Genomic DNA, 18,781 nt, shown 5'->3' on the forward strand with positions numbered 1-18,781 from the left:
ATTAATAAAACTATAAAAATATATTTGTAAACAGTTTACCCACTCATCTACAAGAATTCTAGGAGAGTCCATTTGAAAATATCCAAATGTTATTAGTGTTAAGGAAACCTTAAAACTCTAGAAGTATGTCATTTACTTGTAAATGGAAGATGCTCACAGGGACATTTGACTCAGACACCTTTCATTTACAAAGAAAACCAAACAGAGGGAGAAGTTTCAAGGGAAACAAGACCCAATGTTAATTTTAAAATTGAGTAAATCTTAGCTTTATTCTCTATATTCTACTTCAGATGCTCAGTACTGCCAAAAACATTGGCACTGCCATATCTCCATTAAAACAGTATCTTAATATTTTGCTTAGATATTTACAATGGATAGTAGGGTAATTGTGGTTTATGATTACAAGGATGATGATCTTTTTTAAAAGATGATTGAACCAAATACAAGGTATAGTCTAAATTGAGCCCTATATCATAAAAAAGAGCAACAGTTGAAATTTAGGGTAAATATCAGTAAACATTGTTATTTCGATAAGGCAAATATATCCATGTTTTCTTCATAATCTTGGTACATGGATGCACAATAAAAAAGTCTGGCAGTATCAAACAAGCTTCTTCTGTGTGATTTCCTGGAGTCTTCTCTCCTCTGTAATCTATGCTAATCTAAAATTATAGGACAAGGTGCTGAGAGTAAAACAGCAAACGGATAGTCATACATGATGTATATTTGTCAATTTTCTTTACAACACACACATATACACACACACATATATGTACATCCATGTGAATACATACATATACATACTTGTGTGCACACACACACACACACACACACACACACATGCACAAACAATCCAAAATAGAAAAATAGTGAAAAGATCTTTACATGTAGTAGGAGCTAGCAGACTTCAAGGCTTTGGTCCCTAAAGATCAAATTAATTATTCGTCATTTTTGTGGAGGCCTAACCAGTTCTGATATAGTTCAGGTTAGACTCACACTCATTGTTTAGCCTTGGAAAAATTTAAAGTCCAAATCTCATTTTCTCCACCTCCAAACTTGTGTCTCTATACCTGGCCAAATCTAAAATTTATTTCAAGATATGCCGCATAACCAACAAAAGAAGGATACATATATTAATGTCAGTATTTTTAAAATAGCATCTACACAAACATTAATGTAAAAATAATTACGAAATATTTTAAAGTCTTATTTGAAAATTAATACATGCTTTAATTGTATTATTTAAAACTTACTAGAAAATAATCTCCAAATATAGGCACATTTAAATTCTTGTACTGATCTCAGGGTTCAGATTATATTCTAAAAATAAAATAAAGTTTTATATTAGAAGGTTATGTAGTTCAGAGTATTGAAAAATGCTCTAAGACATTCATAGTATGTATGATTTGTAAATGAAACTCTTAACAAATTACAATCACATGATACTATAATTTAAACACTAACAGAAAGACCTGAACCATGATGCAGGTTTCCAGTGTGTTAAGTGACAAATTGATAGGAAAATTAAGTCCTCATTAATATCATACCTATAACATTATATAAAATAGAAGATAGCACATGACCAAAAGTGAGAATTAGCTGGGTATAGTGGCACACATCTTTAATCCTAACACTCAGGAGGTGGATCTTTGTGATTTTGAAGATAGTCTGGTCTACAGAGTATGTTCAAGGACAGCTAGGGCTATAAACATAGTTACATGGTGATATTCTGTCTAAAAATTTAGAATTTATTTGCAATATGTGCTATAACTATGATCAAAATATTTAAAATCAAACATCAAAATAAAACTCACAAAATGAGATTAACTTTAAAGGTCTAGTAAAGTTTGTGAAGCTGTCAATCATTCATTAGGATAGTAAGTCAGATACCAACAGCATAATAACTTCCTTCAACATTTTTTCACTAATTGCTATGTAGTAAAGATCTGACCCTCATTTGACCATCACCTTGAGGACTTGGGATGTATATTGCCTTGTGTCCAACTATTCCTATTTCCCATTATTTTCCATCAATCTTAGCAATAAAACTAATTGTAACACTGTGTAAACTGTGTGTAACATTTAAAACAATCAGGGATGAACAGAGGGGTTGACATTCTAAGCAATTAATTTTAAATTAATTTCAAATAAATATTTAAATATTATTGCAATGAGAATCATCGGTTATAAATCTTATTTGAAACTGTCTTTATGTTAAATTTAATAGGTCTATCATATTTTATTTAAGATTATTACCTACCAATGAAATATTATTGCATTGCAATGAAAATCCCTTTCCATTACTCTATAAGAAATGCATTCCCCTCAGATTATTAATCCTTTGTCTCTCTGTATGTTCTCTTGAGTCCTTTAATATCTCAAATTTACCCATATTCCTATTTTGAAATGTATGGAAGAGGACTTTCTTCTTGTGTAATTCTCTTTACATGTCTTGATGATTCAGCTCATTTTAAGAAAGAAATAAGACAAGATATAAAATTAGCTGAACTGGAGCAGTTCAAAGCTTCAATTTAGTTTTTTTCTGAAGAATTCAGAGGCAGAAATCTAATGCTTAGGGAAATAGAGGTGGATATGAATCAGCACAATTCACTTTGTAAATTAAGTCACTCAGAAAACAAAGTGTTTCTTCTGTGTACTATGAGTTAGGGTGGAAATAGACCATTTTATAATAGTCATTATTAATACTATATAGTTTGGCAACATTTTAATATACTGTGACCCTACAACAGCCTCAAGGTTATGCAAGCATAAGAATATTTTGGATACTAGTATGTAAATTACAATGTTTTAGAGAACATAAACCAAAATAAACATATTATTTGAGGGATAATAGAAGAAAAAAGCTTATGGCTTTAATGATTTGCTTTAGGTATAAAGTTGAAAATATGTTTATTTTAATTAAAGAAAAGAAACAAATAACCAGAGGGAAGGAAGAGAACTAAAGAAAGAGATCATTGGAATAAAAGGGAGTAAAGAAGAAAGGAAGGAAAGAAGGAAGGAAAGAAGGAAATAGAAAAGGGGAGCATTTACATTCCAACAATTGTTATTTATTGGACTTAAACAGTTCTGACTTTGAGGTTCTATTTCTGGACTCCTTGAGTATCTTATTATTCACTGCTCTTTGCCCTGTTTTTGCCCAAAAAATTCCCACTGAAAGCACCAGACTTTAAATAACAGCATACAGCAGTAAAATGAAAACTAAGTATTTGTATGAAATGTAATAAAATGACCACAAACCCAAAATTTGAGGAACTTCATCACAATGTAAAAATCATTTCTGAAAATATAATATATGACTTAGAAAACTCACCACGTGTCAGTGTGTTTATAATCTGAGAAAAGCCATCTCTTGTACTCTAGAGACCAGTTCATTAAATGTTATCCAAAATGATATGATTGTAGTCAATTCTTCATTCTACATTTAAAAGAGAAAAATCCCTGGCAGTGAAAGTAGAAGATTTTAAAGTATTAAAGGGTAAAGTGTTTCTCTTGTGCTGTCTTCAAGATTGAGAATAAAGGAAAAGTAAAGGAGCCAAAATTCTTTTGTAATCACAAGTGGAATTTAATATAGGTTAGGCCATCTACCTATGAGACTTATTCTTAGCTCCCCAAAGGTTTGGGCAATTTTTGGCCCCAGGAGTTTCAAAGACATAAGTTTGTGTGCTTTTGCAATCGCCAGAGTGTTTGTAATACTTCAACCCAAAGTTAATTCTCAAATTGGGTAATAAAAACTAGAAACTTCCCTGTAGCTACTTGCCTAAAGAAAATGATACCTCTTTCAAGTAAACCTTATTTTGTCAAAATCTCTTCAGTGAAACAGTGGTACTCCCCCATCCATAAAGCAAGGTTGTGTCTCCCCCATCCATAAAGCAAGGTTGAAAGGAAAGGTTTTATATCATTGCTGTGCAATTATCTCCTATTGCTGTTTGTTCATAATCACAATGGCTTGGTCAGATACAAAAGACAACACTTCATAACATTCCTTCCCATACCCCAACTCCGACAGTTTTTCTGCTCTCTCTTTCACAGTATTCCCTCAATTAAGAGGGAATAATATAGCTGTTCCGTTTAGAAATGAACATTTAAGGGGTTGGGGATTTAGCTCAGTGGTAGAGCGCTTGCCTAGCAAGTGCAAGGCCCTGGGTTCAGTCCCCAGCTCCAAACAAAAACAAAAACAAAAAAAAAAGAGAGCATTTAATGCATTTAATGGGTACTTAAGTTCAGAATGTCAGAGTTGTAAGCCCCTACCCACTGTGAAAAGAAGCTACTTCAACAATATGTAAGAAGTACACTGGACAATGGGTACACACAATTTTTAGTCAAAATGTCCTTTTAGAAAAACTACAGTGGGTGCTCTTCAAGGACTTGTAATCCTTTCCATAGACCTATGACCAAATTTACAGTACCAGCTAAGTAATACCCTTTATTGAATACATCTAAAATCTATTCTGAAACATTTTGGTTAACCTCAAAATATCCATGCTACCATTGTACCAGTGAATATATCTTCCATTTTGGGTCAGTATTCTAGTATGCCATATCCACAGCTGGTAAGACCATTAATTTTTCTCCCAAAGCAAATTGTATAACATGTTTTGGAACTCTGAAAACTGCCCTGGATGGTAGAATGATCTCAACAGGTTCTTATTTGTGAGTGAACTCATATGGAACAATAAGTAGTTTATCTACTTCCTACATAAAATTCCACACAGTAACTATTTCTACTTCATTAAAAAAAAAAAGGTATGGAATCCTACTAAGTGATAACAAAACAGAAGCAAGAACAACAGATCCAACTCCAAAGTCTTCAACTTCCTACACTGTGGCATTTGAGACTTAGAATCATTTGAGATATAAAAGCACAAGAAAGCTCTTCCAGTTTAGCTCTTCTGCCTATCATATAAGCATCCTCTCTCCTCAGTTGTTTATACTCCTGCTTGGAAACTACTTCTGTCCATGTCCCATGCCCTGGCGCCATAAGAACCCTGATGTCTCCTTTGTACCTTAGGTTTCACATTATTTGGTTACTCAGTGTCCTTTCAGAAGCTGCTGGAAGAATGTCAAAAGCCCTCTATATATTGCAAACCTTCAGTATCTTTATAAAACAATTGATCAAGATCACATGACCCTCAATTCTTACATTTTTCCAAGCCCACAAGGCTAGTACCAATGTGCAATATTCTAAGACTGCATAATATGGAAATGCCCACCACTGTTCAGCAGCAATGTGAGCTTCTGTACACTGACAGTGTAGTCCAGAGAAGTCACTTTCTTTGGCAGTTGTTTCAAGAGAATTGGACTTAACGCAACTCCATTTTTATATCAAGCTTTCTACTTTCAAATGTATTTGTTTTTCTATAAGTTGGAAACAGTAATGGATGAGACATGGTTAAATAGCGTGTTTCCTATCATTCTAGTGAATGGTAAGAGGAATGTCTTTGTAGCTTAAAACCTCTTTTCAGAGACATGTAGTCTGTCAAAATTAATTTGTTTGAATTATTTCTTTTCCAATAAGTCCCACACTTAAAAATATATTGGTCTATCTCTCTCCCATTTTTCTCTGCATACTTGAGTATGTGCTACAGCCTAAATGTTCTTTCTGCTTAAAATTTATCTACCAAATAAACTACATCATTATTTTTAAAATCACTTTTACCCACACACTCAGGACATAAGCAGAATACAGCCAGATTCTTGGCTCAAAAATTACAGTTTCTAATAGAGTCTTTGAATCACTCTGAGACTTACTGAGTTGGGCCTCTAATGTTTATATTCCAGTATTTTGCCATCCAAACTTCCAACAAAATGGTCTAGGACTCTCTGTATTCTTTATACTAGAGATTTTGTAGCTCAGTGGAACAAACTTACATTCATTGAAGCCACAAAACTGTTAAAAGCATAAAAATAATGTATTTCTTTTTATAAGAGAAGCAATTCATAAAACCAGAAATTTAAAATGTCAGGATTTTAGTTTTTCATACAGTCTATTATGGTGTGGTGGTTTAAATAGGTTTAGCACAAGGTCTGACACTATTAGGAGATAGGACCTTGTGGGAGGAAATGTGTCACTGTAGGGATGGGCTTGGAGACCTGAATACAGTGGTCTTCTGGCTTCCTTTTGATGAAAATATAGAACTATTGGCTCCTCTGGCAACTTGCATGCCTAGACACTGTCATGCTCCTGCCATGATAATGGGATAGGCCTCTGAACCTGTAAGCAAGTTCCAATTAAATGCTGTCCTTTATAAGAGTTGCCTTGGTCATGGTGTCTTCTCTTAGCAATGGATATTCTAACTAAGACAGATGGTGGAGGAATTATTGCCACAGTAGATTGAAGCAAATGTTATATGGTATCAACTATAAAAAGCGAGTTATGACCATCTGTGCTCATGTATCATTTTCATGGGATCTGAAAAAATTGTGTGTGAGATGTTTAATACTATAGAATACAGTCATGAGACTAGGACATAAGCAAAATCATTGAAGTTGATTTTTCTACCATACTTCAAAAACTTCACCTAATATTTTGTTGTATTATACAATTAAAAACATTCATCCTAACGCATTTTAGAACCTATGAATTTTGATAACCAGAAATGCCATGACTTTTAAAGATAATAAATTCAAGATACAAGGATCATTTTTATTTTATATGGAAATTTACTCTTTGTCCCAACACAGGAAAAATCCCTAACATGAATTATATCTTATATAAATTGAGTTGACATTTGTTAAATAATTGTCACAGTTTGATCCTCACAATATCTCTATCCCTAACCCTCACATTCAAGTATTCTGAATATATTTATATTCATTGCACTGCTTTCTTTAATTATATATTAATACTATCTTTAGAATTATAGTGAAATAACATAATTAATATTATGAAAATGCATTGTGATACATATTATGAGGAATATATGTTATGAATGAATTTTATTGTAAATAATGTAATCATATAATATATTCTAATCGTGATTTCTCATCCTCTGATTCTTACCATCCCTTCCCACCTCCCAACCCATAATTCCCTCACATCTTCCTTCTTTCTCTTTAGAAAACAAACAGATGAACAATAAATGCAAACAAACCATAATTTAAAGATAGTAAACAAAATGCACAAGAAAAACACACAAACACAAACACACACACACACACACAGAGAGAGAGAGAGAGGGAGAGAGAGAGAGAGAGAGAGAGAGAGAGAGAGAAAGTGCAACTGAAAGAATTCACAGAAAACAGAAATCATAATACATAATACATAAGCAATAGAACAGTAATGTAGAGGTTTGATCTGTTGCTATGTATTATAATGCTAAGGGCATGCCCCCGAGGCCTGGTTGCCCCAGAGATGAGTTTGGAAGATTCAAGTGAGGTTATGTGAACTTGTCCCCAAGTTATTTGTGATTGTTGAACAAAGATGTTTACAGCATACAGCTGGACAGAATTGAGGTAGGCAGGGCTTGGTGTTCCCTGACTTGGGTTTGGAAAACACTATGCAAAGAGAAAGAAGAAGCTGGGAAGAGGAGAGAAGCCCTGTGGGTTAAGAGTCACAGTAATGAGGGCTGATCAACTGGAGTTAAGAACATCCTAGATAAAACATGATAAGTTATTACTTGGAGATATGAATAGAAAATAGATTTTAGCAGCATAGAGGGTACATATCTGTCTAGCTTTAGAGCTGAGGTATATCGTAAATAATAAAGTTGTGTATCTTGAAAGGTCAAAAGCAGGGTAGAAACCTTGTGTTGGGTAAATATTTTTTTTCAACACAGTAAAACAAAAAATTACCAAAGCAATATAAGGATTCAATGCAATCCCCATCAAAATTCCAATTCAATTTTTCTTAGCATTAGAAAAAGCAAATTGCAAATTCGTTTAGAATAGCAAAAAACCCAGGATAGTGAAAACTATCCTGAACAATAAAAGAACTTCTCGGGAAATCACCATCCCTGAACTCAAGCTGTATTGCAGAGCAATAGGGATAAAAACTGTATGGTATTGGTACAGAGACTGGCAGGTAAATCAGTGGGATAGAATTGGAGACCCAGAAATGGTCCCACACACCTATACTCACTTGATCTTTGATGGAAGGAGCTTAAACTATCCCTTGGAAAAAGAGAGCATTTTCAATAAATGATGCCTGTTAAACTGGAGGTCAGCATGTAGAAGAACAAAAATCGATTCATTCTCATCATCCTGTATAAACTTCAAGTCCAAGTGGGTAAAGGACCTCCACATAAAACCAGATAAACTCAAACTAGAAGAAGAAAAATTGGGGAAGAATCTCAATCACATTGGCACTGGAGAAAATTTTCTAAACATAACAGCAATGGCTTATGCTCTAAGATCAAGAATTGACAACAGTGACCTCATAAAATTGCAAAGCTTCTACAAGGCAAGGACACTGTCATTTGGACAAAATGGCAACCAACAGATCTGGAAAAGATTTTACATCCTGTAGAGGGCTAATATCCAAAATATAGAAAGAGAACCCAAGAAGTTAGACTCCAGAGAATCAAATAACCCTGTTAAAAATGGGCTACAGAGCTAAACAAAGAATTCTCAACTGAGGAATATTGAATGACCAATAAGCACCTAAAAAATTATTAACATCATCAGGAAAATGGAAATCAAAACAACCCTGAGATTCCACCTCACACCAGTCATAATGGCTAAGATCAAACTCAGGTGACAAAAAATACTGGCCGGGATATGAGAAAGAAGAATACTCCTCCATTTTTCGTGGGATTGCAAGGTAGTACAGCCTCTCTGGGAATCAGTCTGGAGGTTCCTCAGAAAACTGGAGATAGTACTTCCTGAGGACCCAGCTATAACACTCCTGGGCATGTGTCCATAAGATGCACCGACAGATGACAAGGGCACATGCTCCATTATGTTCACAGCAGCCTCATTTATAATAGCCAGAGGCTGAAAAGAACTCAGATGTCCTTAAACAGAGGAATGGATACAGAAAATGTGGTACATTTACCCAGTGGAGTACTACTCAGCTATCAAAAACAGTGAATTCATGATATTCATAAGCAAATCGATGGAACTAGAAAATATCATCTTGAGTGAGGTAACCCAACCACAAAATAACACATGTGGTATGAACACACTGATAAGTGGATATTCCCCCAAAACTCTGATTACCCAAGATACAATTCACAGACCACATGAAGTTCAAGAAGTACGACCAAAGTGCAGATGCTTCAGTCTTTCTTAGAAGGGGGAACAAAGATATTCATAGAAGGAAATACAGAAACAAAGTCTGGAGCAGAGACTGAAGGGAAGGTCATTCAGAGGCTGCCACAGCTGGGGATCCAGTCCATATACGTATAGTCACCAAACCCAGACAATATATAGTGATGCCAAGAAAAGCATGCTGACAGGAGCCTAATATAACCGTCTCCTAGAGATTCTACCAGAGCAAATACAGAGACGAATGCACACAGCCAACCATTGAACTGAGAAGGGTGTCCCCATTGGAGGAGTTAGAAAAAGGATTAAAGGAGCTGAATGGGTTTGCAACCCCATCAGTACAATAATACCAACCAACCAGAGCTCCAAGGGACTAAACCACCATTCAAAGAGTACACAAGGAGACTATACTGCTCCAGTTGCATATGTCACAGAGGATGGCTTTGTCGGGCAACAATGTGAGAAGACCTTGGTCCTGCCAAGACTAAACCCCACAGTGTAGGGGAACGTCAGGGCAGGGAGGCAAGAAACGGTGGGTGGTTGGGTGAAGGAACACCCTCATAGAAACAGGGGTATGGGTAGGGGAATGCAGTTTATGGATGGAAAACCAGGAAAGGGGATAACATTTGAAATATAATTTTAAAAAATCCAATAAAAGTAAAATAAGGAATTCCCATGAGTTCCTTTTTTATTTTTCTCTTTTCTGTTATTTATTTATTTATTTATTTATTTATTTATTTATTTATTTTTCCATCTTTATTAACTTGGGTATTTCTTATTTACATTTCAATTGTTACTCCCTTTCCCGGTTTCCGGGCCAACATCCCCATAACCCCCCTCCCCTTCTATATGGGTGTTCCCATCCCCATCCTCCACCATTACCGCCCTCTCCCCAACAATCACATTCATTGGGGGTTCAGTCTTGGCAAGACCAAGGGCTTCCCCTTCCACTGGTGCTCTTAATAGGCTATTCATTGCTACCTATGAGGTTGTTACCCAGGGTCAGTCCATGTATAATCTTTGGGTAGTTGCTTAGTCCCTGGAAACTCTGGTTGGTTGGCATTGTTGTTCATATGGGGTCTCGAGCCCCTTCAAGCACTTTCAGTCCTTTCTCTGATTCCTTCAACGGGAGTCCCGTTCTCAGTTCAGTGGTTTGCTGCTGGCATTCACCTATGTATTTGCTGTATTCTGACTGTGTCTCTGTATATGGCTTTTACTATGTTTAGGTATGGGCCTTGAATTCCTATTCTTTCCAGGACTTTTATCATGAAGGGGTGTTGAATTTTGTCAAATGCTTTCTCAGCGTCTAATGAAATGATCATATGGTTTTGTTCTTTCAGTTTGTTAACATAATGGATCACGTTGATGGTTTTCCGTATATTAAACCATCCCTGCATGCCTGGGATGAAGCCTACATGATCAAGGTGGATGAATGTTTTGATGTGCTCTTGGATTCGGTTTGCCAGAATTTTATTGAGTATTTTTGCATCGATATTCATAAGGGAAATTGGTCTGAAGTTCTCTTTCTTACTTTGGTCCTTGTGTGGTTTAAGTATAAGAGTAATTGTGGCTTTATAGAAGGAATTCGGTCATGCTCCATCTGTTTCAATTTTGTGGAATAGTTTGGATAGTATTGGTATGAGGTCTTCTATGAAGGTCTGATAGAATTCTGCACTAAACCCATCTGAACCTGGGCTCTTTTTGGTTGGGAGACCTTTAATGACTGCTTCTATGTCGTTAGGAGTTATGGGGTTGTTTGAATCGTTTATTTGTTCCTGATTTAAGTTCAGTAACTGTTATTTGTCTAGGAAATTGTCCATTTCCTCCAGATTTTCAAGATTTGTTGTATTTAGTAGAATCTGCGTTTTTAGTAGAATCTGATGATTTTTTTAATTTCCTCTGGCTCTGTTGTTATGTCTCCCTTTTCATTTCTGATTTTGTTAGTTTGGACACACTCTCTGTGTCCTCTCGTTAGTCTAGCTAAGGGTTTATCTATCTTGTTGATTTTCTCAAACAACCAACTTTTGCTTCTGTTGATTCTTTGTATAGACCTTTTTGTTTCTACTTGGTTTATTTCAGCTCTGAGTTTGATTGTTTCCTGTTTTCTACTCCTCCTGGCTGTGTTTGCTTCTTTTTGTTCTAGAGCTTTTAGGTATGCTGTCAAGCTGCTGATACATGCTCTCCCCTGATTCTTTCTGCAGACACTCAGAGCTATGAGTGGAATAATTTCCATCTTCTAATTGAAAAATAATTCTCTATTACCTGCTTCCAGGTATGAAAATACACTTTCTTTATTTCCTTTACTACTAACAATATTTTTACAAAAATTATTCAAATATGGCCAGTTATGATGAGGAATATGTTCAGTCTCTACAATGCAGAGGCCAAGCCTGGCAGATATCTGAGTCAAAGGCCAGCTAGATAGTCAGACCCTCTGTCAAAGTATTAAACTACAAAAAGCTAACTAAAACAAATAAATTGTATTTAAATTTTACAGTAGCTAAAATAAGTCAACAAAGTATTAATATAGTTTACAGTGCCTCAAAACTAAAATATTTTGATGAATTTTAACTTGCCTAAACAAAATCAACACAGAAAACAGAACAAAAAGATGAGCAACATCTGTTAAGACAACCTCAGCGAATTCTTAAAGTTAGTGTGAATAAAAGTGTCTTCATTTGGTACATCTACACAATGGAGTACTACTCAGCTATCAAAAACAATGACTTCATGAAATTCATAGGGAGATGGGATGAACTAGGAAATATCATCCGGAGTGAGGTTACTCGGTCACAGAAAAATACACTTGGTATGTACTCATTGATAAGTGGATATTAGCCAAAAAGCTCAAATTACCGAAGATGAATTCTACAGACCACAGGAAGCTCAAGAAGAAGGATGACCAAAATGCAGATGCTTCCACTCCTTCTTAAAAAGGGGGAAATATTCATAGGAGGGGATATGGAAGCAAAGTTTAGAGCAGCAACTCAAGGAATGGCCATTCAGAGCCTGACACACATGTGCCCCATATATATACAGCCACCAAAACTAGATAAGATTGACGAAGCTAAAAAATGCGTGCGTAAAGGGACTGGATATAGATCTCTCCTGAAAGACACATCAAGAGCATGTCTAATACAGAGGTCAATGCTAGCAGCAAACCCCCTGACCTGAGAACAGGACCCCCTTGAGGGGAATTAGAGGAAGTATTGAAAGAGTTGAAGGAGCTTGGAACCCCATAAGAACAACAATTCCAACCAACCAGAGCTTCTAGTGACTAAACCACTACTGAAAGACTATTCATGGACTGACCCAGGGCTCCAACAGCATATGTAGCAGAGAATAGCCTTGTTGGGGCACCAGTGGAAGGGAAAGCCTTTGGTCTTGCCAAGGTTGTACCCCCAGTAAAGGGGAATATGGGGGAGAGCAGTAAGGGAGATATATAGGTGGAATACCCGTATGGGGGAGGGGAAGGGGAGGGAATGGGGGCTTATGGACAGGAAACCGGGAAGGGGAATAACCTTCGAAATGTAAGTAAAGAAATATATAATAAAAAAATTTAAAAAAAAAAGAAAGAAAACAATACGCCAGCCAGGATAGGTGAGTGGAAACACAGCATGCTTGACAAGCTGAGCTCAGTTTTCAAGACCAACATGACAAAAAGAGAAAAAACCCATCAGTTGTTCTCTCCCCTCCACATGGGAGCTGAGGAATGTGCCTTTATGCACAGATATACATACAGTCACACAATACACAAATATAAATAAACCATATCTCTTGCTGTGGTTGAAGCCAAAGAGTCAGAGTTGTGGCAACAAATGTTACAAAGAACATGGTAAATGTTACAAAGAACAGATCACACTGACCAGTAAGTTTTCTCAATGGTTGATTGAAGATACGATGTCCAAAGTTAGTTTGCATTGCAGCCCTATCTAAAATCAGAACCAGCCTTCCTTAATTAGGATCTTCAAAGAATTGTGCCAGTAAATTCCCAGGGAACTCTTAGATGCCTTAAACCTCACTTTTTAACTCCCTACAGTGTCTATTTCGATAAAACTTTCATCCTGGGGCTGGAGAGATGGCTCAGTGGTTCAGAGCACTGGCTACTCCTCCAAAAGTTCAATTCCCAGCAACCACAGGGTGGTTCACAACCATCTGTAGTGGGATCTGATGCCCTTTTCTGGTGGGTCAAGGACAGTGATGGACATATACATAAGATAAATAAATTTAAAAAAAACAAGAAAAAAAAGAAAGAAAATTGAATTTTATTTTCCTACTGTTACCTCACCTGTAAAGTTCCCAATTGGTCATTGGGTATTAAAGTAATATAAATTATATTTGAATTAAATGTAATGAAACAAAAATAAGTCTATTTTGGTTATGACATTGTAGTCAGAATAACATTTTATTAAATGACTTCTTCTGAAACACCAGATTCACAGCTTGATAAAGCTATTGATAGAACAAAGTGTGTTAGAGCTCCATGTTTTCAGCTAATTCCTGGGGGGCAAAAGAACAACTCAGCATCAGAAACTTCTGTGTATAGGGAAGGGTCATCAAGAAATCAGGACAGGCACAGAGAAGTGGACAAATATCCTTAGCACATCTATGCTTTAGACAGGTTGTCCAGATACTGTGGTAAACCCTGTCCTAATTCTTCATTCACTTTCCAATGGGAAATAATACAATCTCATGTATCTTTTGTAGGCTCCTGTACATTTGCTCTGTCAGCTAAAATTAAGGAGTAACAAACATAGTTATGCTTGCAGACTGGAGCCTAGCAGAACTGTCTGCTGAAGGTTTTATCTAGCAGTTAACTAAAACAGATGCAGAGACTCAACCAAACATTGGGAGGAGCTCAGAGAGTCCTGTGTCAATATTTTAGTCCTACTCATATCACCAGGACTAATTCTATTAGCACATGCCTAATACCTGTCATTGGTGTTGCTGTGTCAGAAAGTGCTTATGAGTATTTTCCTATTGAACTGGGTCACAGGGCTCATTAGATTGCGGTAGTCAATTTACCTCCCAAAAAATCTGGCTCATCTTGTAATACTTTGTCATCAAATTTAAGAACAAACTCAAAATTTCTCCCAGAAATGAGTGAACCCACATTATAGTAATATAACACAGGCATAAAGTTTAGGTTCTATTTGTCAAAATATTTCTGCATTTACAGCATTTAATGTCTCACAATTTCCCTTAGAAATCTTTATTCCTTAAAATTATTTCAGTAGTTTTCTAAAGTCAAATGCACATTTATAATTGCCAACTATTTTTAAAGTATGTGTGGCTGTTTTACTTGCACGTGCATTTGTATACCACAGGGGTGACTGCAGCCTTTGGGAGCCAGAAAAGAATGGTAGATCCCCTGAAACTGGAGTACAAACATTTAAAAACCATCATGTGGGTAAAGAAAATTGAATCAACGTCCTATAGAATACCAAAAATTCCTTTTAATTTCCAAGCCTTCTCTCCCACTCCTTCAAAATTTTAGAAATAAAACATAGAGTAAAGGAAGGGCAAGCATTTTAAAGCTTGAGCCTATTCTAATATACCATTACATTTACATGAACATAAAATGCACAATCTTTAATTTTCTTATGACAATATTTATTGGTCAATTGAAATATGTTATATTAAATGGTATCATTCTTTTCTGTAAATGAATAATCACAATGTTTATTTAAAAATAATGACTGCTTAATTTTTACATTATTTTCCAACTGTACTTTTCTGTTCATTTGTGATTGTGTCTCTGTGTCTAGGTGTGGATAGTATAAATATGAATGTACGCAGATTAGGAAGAAGGTTTTATGCCTGTGTACATGAATATAGAGAAAGGAAAGGGCTTTACACTATAAAGGGTATACACTATACCTAAATTCTTTGGGACCAGTTATCACTGGACCTTGAACACTGTTTCTCTACTAGATGAGCAATCCTTTGAGCCTTTGTAATGCACCTGTTTCTTCTTCATTAGCACTGTGTTAAAGCTACTCTGCTGTACCTGGATTCACATATGGTTTCAGGACCTCCTGTTTATATAGTAAGTAATCTTCATACCACCTGGCTTCTGACATGGGATCTGGAACTAAGGACCTAATGCTTGTATAGAGAGTTCTCTTCCACACTGATCCTTAATCCAGCATGGAAAGAAATATTTTAAAATGTATTAGAAACCACTATTAATTTCCTACTCATTTTCCTGATGGCATTCTTCATTTCTTTATTTCTGAAAGTGTAAACCATAGGATTGAGCAATGGTGTCAGGACAGAGGCAAATATAAGTGTGTTTTTCTCAAAGGAAAAGGCAGATGAAGGCCGTGCATATATTAGCATGCATGGGACAAAGAACAAAATCATAACAGTAATGTGGGATCCACAGGTTGAGAGAGCTTTCCTTCGTCCTTCTGAGCTGTGACCTCTTAGAGAGAAGAGGATGACGCCATAGGAGATAATCAACAAAGAGAAGATAATGATGCAGAAAGAGCCACTGTTAGCAAACACCAAAATGACAAAAATGTGTGTGTCAGTGCAGGCAAGCTGCAGTAATGGGAACAAGTCACATATGAAATGATCAATAAAATTGGGTCCACAGAATGGTAGCTGCAACGTAAAGATAACTTGTGTGATAGAATGTAAGAATCCTCCTGTCCAGGCCACCCCTACAAGAGTGCCACAGAGCCTCCGGGTCATGATTGAAGAATAGTGAAGAGGCTTGCAGATAGCCACATAGCGGTCATAAGCCATAGATGTCAAGATAATCACCTCAACTCCTGCAAAGAAGTGGCTGGTAAACAATTGTGTGATGCAACATTCAAAGGAGATGGTCTTCCTCTCATAGAAGAAGTCTACAATCATCTTGGGGGTGACAGTAGAAGAAGTACATGCATCCAGTAAGGACAAGAATATCAAGAAGAAATACATGGGGGAGCCCAGCAGTGCAGGGCTGTAGATGATGGTCACCACAATCATTATATTGCCCCCAATAGTTGCAATATAGACCAATAAAAATACAACAAATAGTATTTTCTCAACTTTTGGGTTCTGAGAAAGCCCCAAGAGTATGAACTCATTGACAAAACTCTGATTCTGCATGGTTCTCAAAAAGAATATAAATTTAAAATATGTTCATGAAAATCTGCAGTAATGAGAAAAAAGACTATTACAATTGAGAACAGAATGTTATAAATTCTAGAAAATGTAGAATTATGTTAAAAGTAGAAACGTTTTTAAACAGCTACAGTTTGAACATTGGTGATTTAAACAACTCTGTATGATAGAAGAGAAATGTTTTATTATAAATGTATTGAGAATTTTTGGATTGAAACATTAAAGTTCATTTTGAAACCATAATCTAGATATTATGAAAAAGTCAGGATTACCAGTCATGTGTGCCAACTCTATTGTAAGGAGTTTGTGATAACTAATTCACACACTACCTCTATCTAAAGAGGCAAAAGGTACTTGGTGTGCATTTGAAAATCTTGGCTACAAGATAAAATTGTTTAAGTCACCAAATCATAATGGCACTTATTCATCCTGGAACAGGGAACTCTGTGAGAAATACTCAGCACTTTTCAAGACACATCAGTTGAAAGTGTTGAAAATTAACATTTAATTCAGCATTTTAAATGAGAGTAGAATTTCTAAATGATTCCATGCAAACTAAATGAAATTAGTGTAAAAAATAGCAATAATAGTAAGCAAAAATAAGTACTCTAATGGCTCAGTTTTCTAGTCAACACTATGAGGCAAAGTCATTGATTTGATTTTATTATACTAAAATTATAACTAAACAGGTTGAGGTTTAAAAAAAGACAACCTTGGGTTTAAAAAAAAGACAATCTTGTGTTTTTTTGTTTTGTTTTTTGTTTTTTTTTTTCGGAGATACTGGACTGAATGCACATGAGATCTCCTACGAGGGTCTCATCAGTATGGGATTGGAATTTTTTTACTCAGTGAGAACTTCAGAATAGTTGCTATCTCCCACTCTTCTTAAAGTTTAAAGAATCTTATCAAGTGGTTCATGAATTAATGACTCATTTTATAAAGAGAAGAGAGAAAATGATCAAGAATCAGAAGCAGTGATGATAAAACTAGTAGCACCACATAACTGATGATGAAAAATTATTTGTTGAACATAATTTAGACTCTTGAGACTCAATTATTTGCCATTTGTTTATACAATACAACTGTTCTCAGAAAACATAATTCTTTGAAATGTATGGTTTGCAATTCACATAAACTTTCTATAAAACATGTTTATAAACAGCTTACTTGCCAATTCTCCAATAAGATTAAACTTGAACATACCGAAATATTACTCATGGTAATTGTCAGTACAAATATCGGGAGAAAATGGTTCATTTTTAAAGCCAGATGTTTTACCCACAGAAATCTTCATGAACCATCTGGGTAAATATTCCAGCTCTCAAATTAATTTTCTCCACATAATGTCAGCCTCATGGCATATCTATAGTTTTCTGCAAAGGTCTTTGTCTATAACAGGAAGACATTTCTCTGATGAGTGATAATACTTAATTATGGATATAAGGAAAAATAATAAGAATGTAGTTAGGAGAGTGCTGGTTGTGGATTTTCCTCCAAGATCCATTACTTTACTAGTCCTAAATAGTTGGTTTGTTTCTGGTATCTGGCATGACTTCTCTCTTTCTGAGTAGGCCTAAGGGGACAAAAAATTTTAAGATTTTATAGAACTGTAGTTTTCTGTCAAATTTATGTCCAAGTAAGATCACAGAAGCTACACCCAAGACATCTCAGTGGCATGGCTGCCAGAACAAGACCTGAACAAGGATTACACTAATGGACATGCCAATGGAGAAGGAAAAAATATCATGGGCCTCAACCCAAGACAAAACTATAAACAAATAAGCAATGCTGAGAATGGGAAAAATATTTGTCCCCAGGGAAAGAGCCTCCAATTGGTTTTCTAATATCAAGTGAATAAGCTTGAAACCATAAACATAAAAATAACATTGTATGGGCTGATCAAGGTGTATTTATATATTTAGGAAAGTGTGTGTTTGTGTATGAAACAAAAATTAAATAAATAGAAACAATAAATTTAAGAAAGAACTAAGGGCTATATGGAAGAACCTGAAGTGAGAAAAGGGAAAGGGAAGATTATATATCTATATTTTCATTCAAAAATAATTTAAAAGATTTCTGTTGTATCATGTATTAACAGCACAAAAGTATAATAAAATTTTATGCATGAATATTTACTTTCATACACATATACACTGATACACACATACACACACATGAACACATGTACATGTATACAAATATACTTATGCATGTATATATACATATGCATGAATACGTATATGTAATGGTTGCAGAGAGGGAAGTGACATTTTCTTCAGTGGTATAACCACTGCTAAGGTGTTCATGCTCCTGTAAAAAAGCCAAATGAAACTCACTGGGTTGGGGCTAGGACTGTAACTTAGTTGGTAGGGACTGCCAGACTCTAGCATTCATTTCATGAATGTATATTATGAATATATCCATATGTATATGTATCTAG

General features: G+C 35.6%; 1 protein-coding gene across 1 annotated transcript; it reads right to left on the minus strand.

Moving 5' to 3' along the window:
- Positions 1-15,390: 15,390 nt before the first annotated feature.
- Positions 15,391-16,326, minus strand: Or4c117 (olfactory receptor family 4 subfamily C member 117). Its single transcript, NM_001000354.1, has one exon. The coding sequence runs from the start codon at positions 16,324-16,326 to the stop codon at positions 15,391-15,393; it is 936 nt and encodes a 311-aa protein (NP_001000354.1).
- Positions 16,327-18,781: the final 2,455 nt, after the last annotated feature.

This window comes from Rattus norvegicus, chromosome 3 (genome assembly GCF_036323735.1).
Source record: "Rattus norvegicus strain BN/NHsdMcwi chromosome 3, GRCr8, whole genome shotgun sequence".
Classification (NCBI taxonomy): Eukaryota; Metazoa; Chordata; class Mammalia; order Rodentia; family Muridae; genus Rattus; species Rattus norvegicus.